Raw genomic sequence first — 14,972 nt, forward strand, 5'->3', positions numbered from 1 at the left:
CTCTTTCCGGATGCATTCAGATAGATCGAGAGTGAGAAAAAAAGAGAATGGAAGGCTCAAGGAGAAACGGGGACAGAAAGCTCTTTCATATTTCTCAATGGCAGCTATGAATTAACTTTGACTGAAGCAAGTGCTGCGTGGAGTCTGGACACAGTGTCTGCTCTGGAGCTCGTGGGAATTAATGAGTGACTGGGTCAGGGATTAAGGAATGAATTCATTATCTGTTCAGCTATGGCCACCTCAGAAAGGTCTTTCGGCTCTGTGTGTGTGCTCAATATGTTCTGTTGCAAAACGCTCACTTTCCCAGACTGACAGCTCTGGCAGACTGTTCCCATTAAAAGGCTCGGCGAGCCACGCTGGGTGCTGCGTCATCAGTATTTCAAAACGATTTGCGGGGGATCGAATGAACTGAAAATGTGTGCCGAAATCTGTTGACTTGTTCGTGATACCCAAAATGAGAGCGAATGAGAAACGGCGGCAGTATTCCTGCGATGCCGTTGCACTTATCGTCCGGCGCCACTCTGCTGCTGTCACTCCAGAGCCGACTCACACCCAGCATGGAAAACCGCATGTGCCCCCGGAAGTCAGCAGTCCGGTCCAGTCGGACGAGGAGTATCTGAGCCCTCAGGAGGACATGATGGAGGTCGGACGCCCGTCCTCTCTGAACAAACGTGCCTACTCGAAGGAACAGCCCTCATTTCTGGTAAGAGCGAATAAGAAGCACATTAGCAGTCTGTTTTTTTTTTTAAAAGTAAATGTAAAATGTAAATGCACTTTATTTATACAGCCCTTTACAGACAATCCTTTCGGTGTACCAAAGTGCTTTACAGCAGGTGATAAATAAAGAGAAGAATAAGGGAAAACAAATAAAAACAATAAAAGAACAGTGAAAGCAATAAAACACAACAAAGATAAAAGTGTCATCATACTACTTGGTATTAAAAGCAATCCTAAATAAGTAGGTTTTTAAGTTAGACCCTCATGGAGAGATTTTCCACCATTGTTATGGATGCATATGTCATCTATAACACAAAAAAAAGCAAGTTGCAGGAGAGAAGGGGATGTGTCTTCAAACATTTCACATCATAGTGTATAACGCCTCGACTATTCTGGGAACTGTTCTAATGTCTTTCGGGAGGAAAATTTGGACTCCAATTTGATTTAATCAAAGGCCAAGGAGGAGGCACAAGTGAAGATTAATGATAGCAAAAAGCTTCATAGATAATCCATAATCTCTCTCGGTTGGTGTTCTGTGGGTTAGAGAGGGGGGGGCAAAGTAGAGTTTTAGGAAGACGAGCTAAAGAATGTTTGAAAAAAGAAAAGATGGACTGCTTTTAACTCCACAGTAATCAGACCAGACCTAAATACCGGCTCCTGCAAACTTAAGAGTTGAAACACATTGCAGCTGAGGAGTGAGGAGAAAACTATCAGCGAGCGGTTGCAAGAAGCTTCTAAATGTTAACAAAAAAAAAACATTGAGAAGCTGTCATAGTTTCCAAAAGCTTTACGCAACTGTGTTGTGATTCTTTAAAAGGTGGCACCGTGTGACCAGGGAGTAACCGAGGGTCAAGATGTTGTCGTATCGGTGAAAATCAAAGGGCAGCCCAAACCCATGGTGTACTGGTAAGGTATTTTCTTTACAGGCACATTCAGGCACCCGAAGCTTTGATTTCCATCCAAGGTCAAAGACCGTCACGCAGACATGACCCTACTCCGAACATCTGAGTGTAAATGATTGTGACAGACACTTTAATTTAAACCCAGGCTGAAGGACAGACTGACAGTGAAGACTGCAGGGCGCTGCATCGTGCAAGACACTGGAGATGGCACCAGTGAAATGAGAATCGGCTCGGCTCAGAAGGCCGATGCAGGGCTCTATGTCTGTAAGATCGTCAACGAGTACGGAACCAAGCAGGTGGAGTTCAGAGTGGAGGTCAGGGGTGAGTAAGCAAACGCTTCATTGTATTTTATTTTTTTTACGAGAGTTATAACTTCACGTTTCCTTATCGCTGCCTCTCCTACTTTTTTTTTTTTTCCATCACCAGCTGCGCAGTGGACGGCGCTGAAAATCACCAGGGAGGTAAAAGATGTGGCAGTGAGGGCTGGAGAGTCGGCCATGTTTGAGTGCTACGTCGCGGGACCTCCGGACGTGGACGTGGACTGGCTGTCTAACGGAAAGCTGATCCAGCCAGCGCTGCTCAACTGCAAGATGCACTTCGATGGGAAGAGGTGGGTTCGCTTTTTGCGGCGAGTTGTGCATCTTTGTTAAATGGCGGGTAACCCTAACCCTCGAGTGCTGATTTTTAAGGATCCGTCAAATGCCGATTTTGAGAATGTTTTTTTGTTTTCTTTTAATTTAAACAGGTGTCGCCTCATGCTAAATTCAGTGCATGAGGATGACAGTGGAAAATACACCTGCAAGCTGAGCACTGCCAAAGGTGAATCCCCAACACCAATGCCCGCCTGTTCTTGAAAAGATTTTACCAATGGCATATACTGTATATATCAGGGGTGGCCAACCCGCGGCTCCTACGTTCATATCAAAATTTGTGTTTGTGGGTTTTTTTTTATGTGCATGTTCGCTTCGTTTGAGTTCAATACGGCAGCGGTCTCCAACCTTTTTTGCTCCATGGACCGGTTTAATGTCAGACAATATTTTCACGGACCGGCCTTTCAGGTGTGGCGGATAAATACTACAAAATAAAATGATACAACCAACACAGACTCTGTGGTATTTAGTAAATATATTAATACACTTGAATCCACTGTGTACTTGTATGTAACTTTATTAGCTGCGTCCTCCTGACATAACATCCTCTCTGGTCGCTATGGCAACGCTTAAACATGTCTTCAAAATGCAGCTCTCTTTTTCTTAGTGGTCACAGCCTCTTCTTCTGTCTCCTCATGGGAAGAAGCTTTCCAAACACGCCTGTTTTTGACTCATTTTGCTCGGTTCGTGGGTTTAATATCAGCGTTGATGCGTCACGTGACCGAGACGAGCGAGTCAAGAACAGACGAATGTAACGGAGAGAATTCGGTCATTTTTCTAAATAATGTGGCTCTTTGTGGTCACACAGTAAAAAATGCGGCTCTTAGTCTGATCTGTTGGCCAACCCTGGTATATATATATATATAAAAGACTGTAGGAAATGAGGGCGGCGGGGGGGAAACATCACTAATGCATATGTCCATTTACAGAAGAGCTGACATCAACTGCAAATCTGAAAGTCACTCCATCCACAGAGCCTCTGTTCACTCGTAAACTAGACATCTTGGAGGTCATTGAAGGGCGCACTGCGCGGTTTGACTGTAAGGTGAGCGGATCCCCGGCTCCAAGAGTCACATGGATGCACTTTGGTAAGAACCTCCAGTGCGTGTGTGTGTGTGTGTGTGTGTGTGTGTGTGTGTGTGTGTGTGTGCGAGCGAGGGAGAATATCTACATATAAACACCTATTGTCTCTTCAGAAGAAACGTTTGTTTGAAGTAGATCTTTTTTTTTTTTCTGCCAGAGACACGAGTGGAAGAAAGCGATAACGTTCGCGTGCTTCAAGAGGGGGGTCGTCACTCTCTTGTCATCACCCACGTTGGCAGCGACACCGAAGGCTTTTACACGGCAGTCGCTCAGAATATACACGGGAAATGCGAATCTACTGCTGAGCTCTACATGCAAGAACCCAGGGCTGCCATCTCCTCACACATGTAAGAGAAGTCACCCTTGCGAAAAAATGGCTTCATTTGTCATTTTGCCATTTTAAAGGGGGGGGGGTAAGAACGCTTCAGAAGCAAGGAAAGCTTCTAAAGGACAGATGATGGTCATTCAAACTCGTCTGCCTTAACTGTTCTTGTAGGGCCAAGTTAGAGAAGATGCCATCCATCCCCGAGGAGCCTGAAGTGCTAGAAAGTGAGATGGAGAGGAGGACCATGCCAGACTTTCTAAAGCCTCTAGCCGATGTGGAGGTCATTGAGGGAAAGGAGGTGGTGCTGAAATGCAAAGTTGCAGGCCTGCCCTATCCGACTATTGCCTGGTACCACAACGGCAAACGCATGGAGAGCAGTGAGGAACGCAAAATGACTCAGTGTAAGCAGACAACTGGATAACGAACAACCAGAGCTTGTTTTTTTTTACAGAAAGAGTGTATATAAGTAACTTGGCGTGTGTTTTCCAGACAGGGATGTCCACAGTCTGGTTATTAGGAGCGCTTGTCATGCTCACGGGGGAGTCTACAAGGCTGTGATCTCAAACAAAGTGGGCAAAGCAGCCTGCTATGCTCATCTCTATGTTACAGGTAAAGACGCGTGCTCCCTTTTTTTTTTTTTTTTTTGGATTCTACAATTGACAGAAAGTAACATTTTTCTCATCTTTTTCCTCGTTCTTAAAAAATAGATATTGTTCCCGACCCTCCGGATGGTCCTCCGGTGATCGAGGCCATTACAGGGAAAACTATCAGCCTCTGCTGGAAGAGACCAAAGAGGCTTGACCCCTCAGTGGGTGGGTTCTTTTTGCTGCATGTTTCTCTGATACCGGTTTGATTCGTTGGCATTTTGAGTACTGCTCACTTTCTTAAAAGAAAAAAATCAATTTGATGGAATATTGAAGGTTTGAACAACAAACGCAATAGCGTGGATATCTTAGGGACTTTTTTTTCTGGGACATTTTTATGGATCACGGTCCTATCGTGTCTTATTGGTGCAGATTTGAAAGCAAAACTCAATTATTTTTCTTCCTGCGCCTCCCTTAAGCACTTAACAACAGCATTTGTGTATTTGCAGACGCCAGCTCTTTGCTGTATTTGGTCCAGCAGCAGCCTCTGGGCTCTATCCAGTGGTCTGTCGTAGCGTCTAACCTGAAAGAGACAAACTACACCGTCACCTCCCTGTCGAAGGGAGTTCGTTATGCGTTCAGAGTCTTAACATCCACCGGGAAGATGCTGAGCAAACCATCCCCCTCCACTGATCTGGTCCAGCTGCTGGACAGAGGTACAGCAACTGCTCGGGGCTCCCGCATATCTAAAAGACGCTCGTTGGGGGGATAATATAAAGAGTCTCCTATGTGATTTATTTTTTTTTTTTTCAATTTTTAGGACCATATTTGAGGAAAGCCCCAGTTATTTTGGACAAACCAGACATTGTGTACGTGGTGGAGAACCAACCCGCAGGCATCACCATCACACTTAACCACGTGCATGCAGTTGTCACCTGGAAAAGGTTAGTTCCTGTAAAAAACGACAAAGGACAGCAGTCCACCCCCCCCCCAAAGAACACACGAATACTAGCGTTTGTTTTGACGGCAGAAACTGTGTAAGAATTCCCAATTGTACAATAAAAGCCTGCAAGATAACAAAGGAAAACACTGGTCATGAACTGAGCAGTGTTGAAACTTTTAAACACTGTGATGCATTTCACATGTTAAACTAACCAAACATTCAATAGATCAATGTCTTTGATGTGCATCTTTCACTTCAGTTGTCTCATTTCAGTCAACTGAAGAGAGGAACCTGGGAATTTGGTCTTTTTGAATATTACCTTTACCAGAGAAAAGCAGTCATGCTGGAAACTTGAGGGGTCTGCTGTGCTGTTAAACGTTTTTTTTTTTTTTTTTTTTTACACCTTTTTGATAAAAAAAAAAACGAATTTATGTGCTTTTTAAAACGTGGTCCAAAACAGTAATGTGCACAGTCGAGACGATCTGTCTACGTAGGAACTGAAACACGGTGTTATCACATGTGTTACAAAGTGGGGAACACATTTCCACAGAGGTCTCTCAGAAGTGAGAGATCCCTGCTGCTTTCCGTCCATTCGTCTTTTCACCTGGGACTGTTTTTTATAAGGTACATCTGCTTCTATCTCTGACAGATAATGGGTTGAGACCAGGGCCGAGAAACGGCTTTGATGGGGTTTTCGTTGCTTTGAATGAAATTAGCGAGCGGTCTCGACGGAGCTCTGCAGTTTCTTGAAGTTGAGGCTTTTGCCCTCCATCTGCAGGATTTTTCAAGGTTGTCTTTGCTTTAGCTAAATACACTAAAGACTACGCTTTTACTTAGTCAGGAAGAAAAGAATCTGTCCGCCTGCAAAATGTAGTTGCAGAAAAATCAGTCCACTTGATTATGTCCAATTTTACGGAAGCCCAGAGCGGACGTGGTACACATAAACTTTTTTTTGATGGTTTTCTCGAGATAAAGAGATAATTATGTCGTTATCTCGAGAAAACAATGATCGTTTTCGAGGCCACTTTTTCTCCCCAGTCCGCCCCTGTTTATATGTATTTTATGTGTTCGTGTTTATGTGATCCTGTTGATATAGTCGACTTCATCAGTGACCAGCTGAGGGGACCAGGCCATCTCCATGGTTACCGAATGATGCACGAGAGGTGCCGTTATCGTTTTCTCAAGATAACGAGATAAATAACTCGTTATCTCGAGAAAACAAAATGCTTCTCACACCGGCGGGATTTGCTTTGTGCATTTTCACAGCAGAATTGTTACACAAACGCTCCACATTCCATGTTTGATTCATAGGCTACTTTATTCAGTTTTCAATGAAAGGGGGGTAAAAATGGGCACTCCTTTGCCAGAAATACATATAAACACATATAAACAGGGGCGGACTGGGGAGAATAAGTGGCCTCGAAAACCATCGGTAAATTAATTCGTTAACGACAAAATGATCTCGTTATCTCTAGAAAACCATCAAAAAAAAGTTTATACGTACCACGTCCGCTCTGGGCTTCCGTACAATTTAAAGTGTCAACAGCAAGAATGATAATTGCATAAATGACTCTTGACAAGTAAGTCTTTTTCGATTCATCATCTGCAGCTCTATCGTGGTTTCTCTCTCCGTTTCCCTCAGGAGGGGTGTCGCGTTGATCAACAGACCCGGAATGTACGAGATGAGCATGCCAGACGACGATCAACACACCCTGAGACTACAGCGGGTCAAGAGCGCCGACGTTGGTCAGCTGGTGGTGACGGCCTGTAACCAGTTTGGCAGCGACCTCTGCACGCTTCAGCTGGCCGCGGCAGGTTCGTTCCCGGCCGACTGCCGCGTGGCAAATGTAGCATTCTAGTGAGAATCCAAAGAACGTACTATGAGCAGTGTTTGATGTCGACGGGAAAAGCTGCCTGGAGATTTAATATTGTGAGCTTGTGAATTAAAGAGTCGTAAAGATTTTAAAATAACTTCTCTAAAAATGACTTCAGCCTTTTCGAAACGAGGCACGTGTCATTATTATTACCCAGCGGATCTAAGTGGATAAAATGTCAGCGTCCACATGCAGCACAGTTGGCATTAGAGGCTTCTGTTGAAAATGCATGAATGAATTGTTGTTTTATAGGTGATAAACATATATGCACAGGGATTTCAACGTTACGACTGATATTTTGTCGGTACAAACCGTGTAAGAATGCCCAGTATTAATTGCTTGCAAGATAAGAAATGACAACATTGTAACTAATATTCAGTACAAGCCAACAGCAGCGGACCTGGCTAGATTTACACCCTGGGCGAACCATTCCTTACAGCCGCCGCCCCGCCCCCCCCTCCTAAAAAAAAAAACAAAGACTTACCCCGCCACCAACACAACAACATATTATATTATTTGTATTATTTTATTATAAATACAAAAAGGTTCCACATGTAGCTTACAAAATACCATGTCAATGTATATTAGAAGTTATTTAAGTTATTGAATTTCGCATATAGCTCATAACAATAAAAAAAAATCCACAGTCAGGACGTCTGTGTGAATTTGCACTTGTTGTGTTGCAAACACAAACTAGACTAGGTTGCCTTTGGGTGAAATTAGTTGCATGACATGATGCCTCAATTCTAATTCTAGTTCAGCAAAACTAAAAATCAAATACAGTCGTAGCTAATAGCAACATATTAGCAAGAGGCTAATAAATAGCCAAAAGCCTACGTCACTCATAGAAATCTGCATATCTTTATCTTTTGCCTGTTTCTCCTCTTCTTCTTTTCTTCTCTTTCTAAACTGGGCACCGATGGCTTCTTTGGTCTTTCACCATGATGATGATCCATGATGACTCCACATTATTACCTTTGCTTTTCCCATTAACACCGTCCGTTCACCCTTCAATCAACCGGAGTCACGTGACGTAAACAAATTCACGTAGATAACTGCACAGATTTTTTATTTAAAAAAAAATATCTTTTTACACATAACCCAGTTAATTACATGAAGGTATATGCTTCTATGTTAATTTTAGGAACAAAATATAGTTTATTTGGATTGGCAGCAGTTTGTGTTGACATGGAAATGAGCGGTAATCTAGAAAACTGTAGATTTTCTTTTTTTTTTTTTTTTTTTTTGGCGCTTGTGCGCCTTCACATGGAGTGTGCCCTGGGCGGTCGCCCACATTGCCCATAGCAAAAACCGGCCCTGCAAACCAGTCATGAACTGAGCGGTCTTAAAACTTTTGAAGGCAGGGGCACTGATTTCCTTGCAGGTGCAGGAGTTTCACGTTAGAAAAAAAAACAAAACCCACAGCAATCTGACAAATGTTTTATAGATAGATCTCTTTGACGCGCCTCTTATTGAACTATTCAGGAGGAACCTGAAAGTTTACGTCTTTTTGTTTTAGGTTCTTTTACAAAAAAAAAACCCAAAAACAATACGTCAACCTTTTACCAGATGAAATCAAGTGCGTCGTGAATTCGAGATCTCCTTTTCATTTTGATGCAGCAACACAAACTGAATCCCCAACATTCTGCCGGTGGAGACCGCACAAGCGCATCGAGTAATTACTTCCATCGAGCTTTCCTGTCCTCACGGATATTTGCTTTTTTCTGCAGTTCCTCCTAAATTTGAAACCATCATGGAGGATGTGGATGTGCGTGTTGGGGAAACAACGCGTCTGGCCGTTGAAGTTGAAGGGAAGCCAGATCCGGATATTCTGTGGTTTAAGGTACGCTGTTAAGTATACAACAATGCAAAGTATAGTCCAAATCTAAACCTGAATAACTTCATTTTGTGTGATTTACTCTGCTGCAGGATGATGCACTTCTCTCTGAGAGCAGCCACTTCACGTTTGTGTACGATGATCCAGAGTATTCCCTTGTTGCCCTTAATGCACAACCGGAGCACTCTGGTGTGTACACCTGCACCGCAAGGAACCTGGCCGGTTCCAACTCCTGCAAGGCTGAGCTCACGGTTCACACGGGTACGCTGTCTGTGTTGTATCAGTACAAGGCTAGTTGCGGGTCGGAAATGACATTTTTAAATATGCGCCATATGGCTGGGACCACAAGGTGCGTCCGAACTACGGCGTGGAACCGTCTGTCACACATTTTACTGCCAAACGCACGCACACAAAACAGGAAAATAAAGATGCCTATGTTGCTACTCCCCGCAGAGCGAAAAGAGGCCGCGGAGCCGGTGGAAGACGAGGGGACCATTCTGAGGAAGATGAGACGTTTGACGGATTACTATGATATCCACAAAGAGATTGGGAGGTGAGCGTGTGTGTGTGTGTGTGTGTGTGTGTGTGTGTGTGTGTGTGTGTGTGTGTGTGTGTAGCCGCAGACTCGCCCTGCCTTGTGTCCCTCAGACACCGATGCTAATAGCTGTTGGAGCTCTCGGGGTCGGGGGGTGTGGGAGGAGGTGAGAGGGGTTGCACCTGCTTAACAACGGCAGACGGAAACCAGAGATGACTCACCAGTCTGAGTGGAGTGAAATGCATTAGCCGACTGATGATTATGTTTTGGTCTGCCTCGGCAGAGATGGGCAATTTACTGTGAACCGTAGAGCCTCTGGAGTGGCAAAAACAAGGAAGATGACCAAATCTGTTTTTTTGCCAGCTCGATGGAACAACAAACTGTAAATGAAATTCAGATTGATCCCAACCCCCCCCCCCCTTACACATCTTGGGAAACTGTTCAAGGATAAAACTTGATTATACAATTCTCCTCTCTCTGCTTTAATAAATTAGAGGGAAAGGGCAAGACTGTGAACAGAGTCGATCTACGAATGGAGATTTTCATTGATTCCGCAAGTGAAAGCTGAGAAATCTGCGAGCTCATTCTCGAAGTACATTTAGATATTTTGTATTGCCTCCACACACAGTCCTGTGTCATTTCTTCTCGTTTAGTCTGTGCCGACACGGTCCTGTTTTAAGTGCTGTTTGCTTTTATTTCGTCTGTAGCGAAACCTCCCCATTACCATCGACACAACACCTACTGCTGTCCATAGGATGGCTTTTTTATTTGGCTTTCTTCTCCTTTATCGCGCCACTTATCTCCTTCATTGTTACTGTCATGGAAGACGTTTTTCTTTTAGCTGTTGTATTAAGCAATGGCTTCTTTTGAGTCTCAACTTAAAGGGTAATTGAATTTATAAAGTATCTAAATGGAAGCCAAAAACCTTTTCTTATTCCTTCTAGCAGATAGAAATCTTTACGAAAATGGCGACCTTGTGCAGACATTTAATGTTAAAGGGGAACTGCGGTATTTTCAACATTAAGCCTCTTTTCTGAGTCGTCTGCAATGTTTTAGAACCCCCCTCATTGCTTTTTTGATGTTTACTGCTGTCTCCGGTATTTGCCTAATTTTGATTCTTCTCAACCTGCTTCAGAATGGCAAGTCATGTGCATGTCCAAAAAGGTCCGTAAAAGCACCATAAACGTCCGTTTTCAAAATCATCAACTCACCGGAGCGGTTACTGGTGTGCACTGGTAATCCATATCAAATTTCGTAGCGAAAAGTTGCTTCTGTCGTGTTTTATTTGACATTTTGTACTGGATGTTCGTTGATATTACTCCGCCACCGCTAAGAAAATAGTTCGAGCATGAACGAGCTGCCAAATAAAACACGACAGAAGCAACTTTTCGCAACGAAATTTGATATGGATTACCAGTGCACACCAGTAACCACTCCGGTGAGTTGATGATTTTGAAAACGGACGTTTATGGTGCTTTTACGGACCTTTTTGGACATGCGCATGACTTGCCATTCTGAAGCAGGTTGAGAAGAATCAAAATTAGGCAAATACCGGAGACGGCAGTAAACATCAAAAAAGCGGTGAGGGGGGTTCTAAAACATTGCAGACGACTCATAAAAGAGGCTTAATGTTGAAAATACTGCAGTTCCCCTTTAAGTTAAGTTGTAGAGTTGTAATTTCTTGAAATTTATTCAACAACAAAAAAAAAGTACTGGAGACAATTTCCAACCTCGTTGCTTTGGGGGATGTTTTCAGGTTTCGGCTAAATGAAACAACAGATGAAGAAAAACACAGAGTCAAGTTAGGTTTTATAGTTCATATTAGGTGTATTTTCAATACAGCAGAGCCGCATCAACAGCATCCGTCATCTCATGGCAAAGTACTGTCAGATTATTGCAACTCTATAGTTCTTTTCCTTATGGATTCTCCTTTACATAGTTGCTTAACCTCATGTTGTTTGGCAAAATACATTGTAGATGTAGATACATCCTAGATGTCACAGTGGTGACATCACTAAGGGGTGTGATTACAATGATGATTGACGACCAAGAATGAACATAGTGTGGCTTGTTAAAGGCACAATGTGCGATTTTTATGCCAGGAGGTGGCGATATAGAGTAAAATCAACCTCCGTTCAACCCCAGGCAGTAGAAGAAATCGCTGGTCTGGCGCTGGCCCCGCCCCCGCCGGCCCACCCCGCTAGCATCTGCCATCTCGTTAGCCTCTCTGAAGCCACTAGCACCACAGATTCTATAATACTGGCTGTGCTAGCACCTGCTCTGAGGAGGAGTGAGTGGGGTGGGGGCGGGGTGGGCCGGCGGGGGCGGGGCCATCGCCAGACCAGCGATTTCTTCTACTGCCTGGGGTTGAACGGAGGTAGATTTTACTCTATATCGCCACCTCCTGGCCAGAAAAACTGCCGGTCCGGCGCTATCAGTTTAGCCTGCTAATTCTGCAGTAAAACTCAGCTATGCTGCGTATAAACTTTGGTTAGGACATGCCAGTAGGATTATTTCTGCACACTCTTATGGTATGTATAGGTGTTTTTTGTATGCAATACACTTCAAAATGACATAAAAATCGCACATTGTGCCTTTAATCCTGCTCAAAAATGGACCCCACGAGCCATTAGCAGATGCACCATCATCTTTTCATTCATCTATTTTATTGATATTACCAGACATTCGGTGTCACGATGATAAAAGGGAACTTCGCAAGCGGGTGGAAAGGTTCAACTTCAAAACACCTTAGATAAAATCCTACAGAGTGGCATTGCAGGACACGGATGTGCACAGTGCAGCTGTCTGTGCCAACTGAATCATTTAGATTCGGGCCTCGCTAACTCATTTATAGTGCTTTACTCAAACCTGCTATTGTTTTGGTATGCCGCTTGCTTTCTTCTCTTGGAATGTTACTGCGTAGTTCTACACAAATCTATAACCATACATATCTGTAATTGCCCTTTTGCAGTTGCATTAGTTTTTTATATATATATAAATATATATTCATTATTTATGCCCATGAGTGGTACACAAATCACTATAAGGTCTGTGGTTTCCACTGGAGCACTCACCCACTGGGTGCATACAGGCACAATTCAGCATGACCCAGAGATGGGGACTCGGGTCGCATGACTCGACTCGACTCGCACTTAAGTCGCACAAACAAAAAGACTCGAGACTTGACTTCAGACTTGCCCTCAGAAGACTCGAGACTTGACTTCAGACTTGCCCTCTGGGACTCATAAACAATCTTCTCTTCATGAAATTATTGTTTCTGATCTTTATTTCATTCATTCCGATGTATGACAAGGCTGATGGCAGGCTGAGCGCAGCATAGCCTCATGCATACGGGCAGCCAGCCACTGATATCAAAACTGCTGTAACCATGGCAACATCAAGCTCATCTGGAAATGTGCCATATGTTGTCACATTTTTCATCAGGCACCTAAAAACGCACAAGGACAGGTCAGTCTCTTTGTAATGTGAAAGGGAAACTTGGCGCTTATCACAGGTACCGCTAGTAAACTAATCAAAGTAAACAGTGTAAACTATATGCAGATCATAGCTTCATAGTTCAGTACACGGCGTTGCTGATTTATCTGCAGCAGCCTGTGGAATTTGGGAATGACTTCGGTTAAGTAGCCTTGGTTAACAGTTACCGTATTAATTGCTAAGCCAAGTCTACGTGGATCTATCTTTACGTTAATCTAATTGCTGTTTTAAAATAACCTACTTTTACTATTTCAGGGACACCTCATAAAATTCCAGGTTGACTCGTTCTCATCCACGTTTAGCTAGCCAAGTGTTTATTTAAAACGTAATATAAGCTACAATTTCTTCAGTCATTTTGAGACTTGACACTTGACTTGGACTTGGGTCTAAGAATGGAGACTTGACTTGTTATTGGTCCTCAAAGACTTGAGACTTGACTTGGACTCGCACACTAAGACTTCAGACTTGACTTGGACTTGTGAACATGTCTGGCGTGACCGTGTTGGTTAGTTAACAGTCGCATTCGGAGTTGCATCCTCTTGAGTAATTTGACTTACAATATGCCGAAAGGTCACGATGGAAATGGAAACGGACGGATGGATTATTGGATGCAGCATTGTAATGTTTTAGTTGTAATGAAATTTGAATAAACCATTTGATAGATATCAGCAACTAGATGAAAAGCTAACCATGTCATTACTGCGTGACTGCCGGTGCAGGGGGGCATTCTCCTATGTGAAGAGGGTGACCGTCAAGAAGGGAAAGACAGAATTTGCCGCCAAATTCATCTCTGCCCGGGGAAAGAGGAAAGCCTCAGCGCTGAGAGAAATGGATCTGCTGTCTGAGCTGGACAACGAGAGGATCCTCTATTTTCATGACGCCTTCGAGAAGAAGAATGTCGTGGTACTCATCACAGAGTTGTATCCTTTTTGATGCAGTTTTGTTTTCAGTGTTGGACAATGTCGTACTTGTATGAAAGCAATACATTTGAGGGCCTGCGTCAGATTTTTAAAGTCAAACGAGACGCATCTCAAAGACAAAAATCCAAACCATTGGTCCTGATGTCTCCTGCAGTGCTTGGAGGCATCAATGAAGCAACCCGGCTTTTCCTTTCTGACTCATTGCTGCTGAGCGGAATGAGCAAGCAGTAGGACGTGTGGGAGTTTGCTCATTTATAATTAATTTTTCACGCACCCACCGCTTGGGGCTATGCAGTCAGAGTTGAAGCTGTGTGGGTTTTTTTTTTTCCTCAAACCATTGTGCGAAGATGTCACGAGGAGCTGCTGGAGAGAATGGCCAAGAAAACAACTGTCATGGAATTGGAGGTTTGTGTGCTTTTTTTTTTTTTCTGACTGCACCACAGTTCTAGCATTATGTAACCTGACTTTATACTTTTATTTTTTCCTATATTTCAAATTCCAGATCCGCAGTAGCGTTCAGCAGGTTTTGGAGGGTCTCCGCTATCTTCACCAAAAAAGTATAGCTCATGTTGACATAAAGGTATCACTCCATCTTAACCTCAACACTTGGTCCATATGTATCGTTTTTTAGTGAAATAATCTTTTAAGAGCATCATTGTTGTTTTTTGTGTAAACCCCCTCCAGCCTGAAAACATTTTATTGGTGAGCCCGGGGAGTGACCATATTCGCATCTGCGACTTTGGAAATGCCATAAAGTTGGACGCTTCAGAGGACTACTACTGCAAATATGGCACACCTGAATATGTTGCGCCAGAGATTGTTAACCAAACTCCCATTTCCACTGCAACAGACATCTGGTAAGCCACCTGTTCCCTTGGAGAAGTAACTCCACGCTTTCCGCAACTTTGTTTTCAGCAACCAAATACAATTAGCTTGACGTATCTTTCGACGTCTTTCCTTCAATTCCGCTTGTTATTCATCTGTCATGCTCTCCTGCAGGCCCGTTGGTGTCATCACTTACCTCTGGTATGTTACGTACGCTTTTTTACCGAAGCGTTTTGTCACATTCCGTAACACATTTCAACATAACAGAACAAGCACATTGTA

The 14,972-nt window shown here is 43.5% G+C and overlaps 1 protein-coding gene across 4 annotated transcripts in view; it reads left to right on the top strand.

Moving 5' to 3' along the window:
- spega (striated muscle enriched protein kinase a) overlaps positions 1 to 14,972 on the top strand; it is a 59,258-nt gene that overhangs the window by 29,171 nt on the left and 15,115 nt on the right. For all 4 annotated transcript variants that reach the window (XM_075477547.1, XM_075477548.1, XM_075477549.1 and 1 more), the window contains 21 exons: positions 540 to 703; positions 1,535 to 1,623; positions 1,765 to 1,940; positions 2,046 to 2,229; positions 2,365 to 2,438; positions 3,199 to 3,357; positions 3,510 to 3,699; positions 3,849 to 4,078; positions 4,167 to 4,286; positions 4,385 to 4,489; positions 4,771 to 4,977; positions 5,082 to 5,205; positions 6,847 to 7,019; positions 8,809 to 8,921; positions 9,008 to 9,176; positions 9,369 to 9,468; positions 13,665 to 13,865; positions 14,213 to 14,270; positions 14,368 to 14,445; positions 14,550 to 14,722; positions 14,865 to 14,891. In XM_075477547.1, the coding sequence (XP_075333662.1) occupies positions 540 to 703; positions 1,535 to 1,623; positions 1,765 to 1,940; positions 2,046 to 2,229; positions 2,365 to 2,438; positions 3,199 to 3,357; positions 3,510 to 3,699; positions 3,849 to 4,078; positions 4,167 to 4,286; positions 4,385 to 4,489; positions 4,771 to 4,977; positions 5,082 to 5,205; positions 6,847 to 7,019; positions 8,809 to 8,921; positions 9,008 to 9,176; positions 9,369 to 9,468; positions 13,665 to 13,865; positions 14,213 to 14,270; positions 14,368 to 14,445; positions 14,550 to 14,722; positions 14,865 to 14,891 (2,914 nt within the window). The remainder of the gene's footprint in view (positions 1 to 539; positions 704 to 1,534; positions 1,624 to 1,764; positions 1,941 to 2,045; positions 2,230 to 2,364; positions 2,439 to 3,198; positions 3,358 to 3,509; positions 3,700 to 3,848; positions 4,079 to 4,166; positions 4,287 to 4,384; positions 4,490 to 4,770; positions 4,978 to 5,081; positions 5,206 to 6,846; positions 7,020 to 8,808; positions 8,922 to 9,007; positions 9,177 to 9,368; positions 9,469 to 13,664; positions 13,866 to 14,212; positions 14,271 to 14,367; positions 14,446 to 14,549; positions 14,723 to 14,864; positions 14,892 to 14,972) is intronic.

Source organism: Odontesthes bonariensis, chromosome 11 (genome assembly GCF_027942865.1).
Source record: "Odontesthes bonariensis isolate fOdoBon6 chromosome 11, fOdoBon6.hap1, whole genome shotgun sequence".
Lineage (NCBI taxonomy): Eukaryota > Metazoa > Chordata > Actinopteri > Atheriniformes > Atherinopsidae > Odontesthes > Odontesthes bonariensis.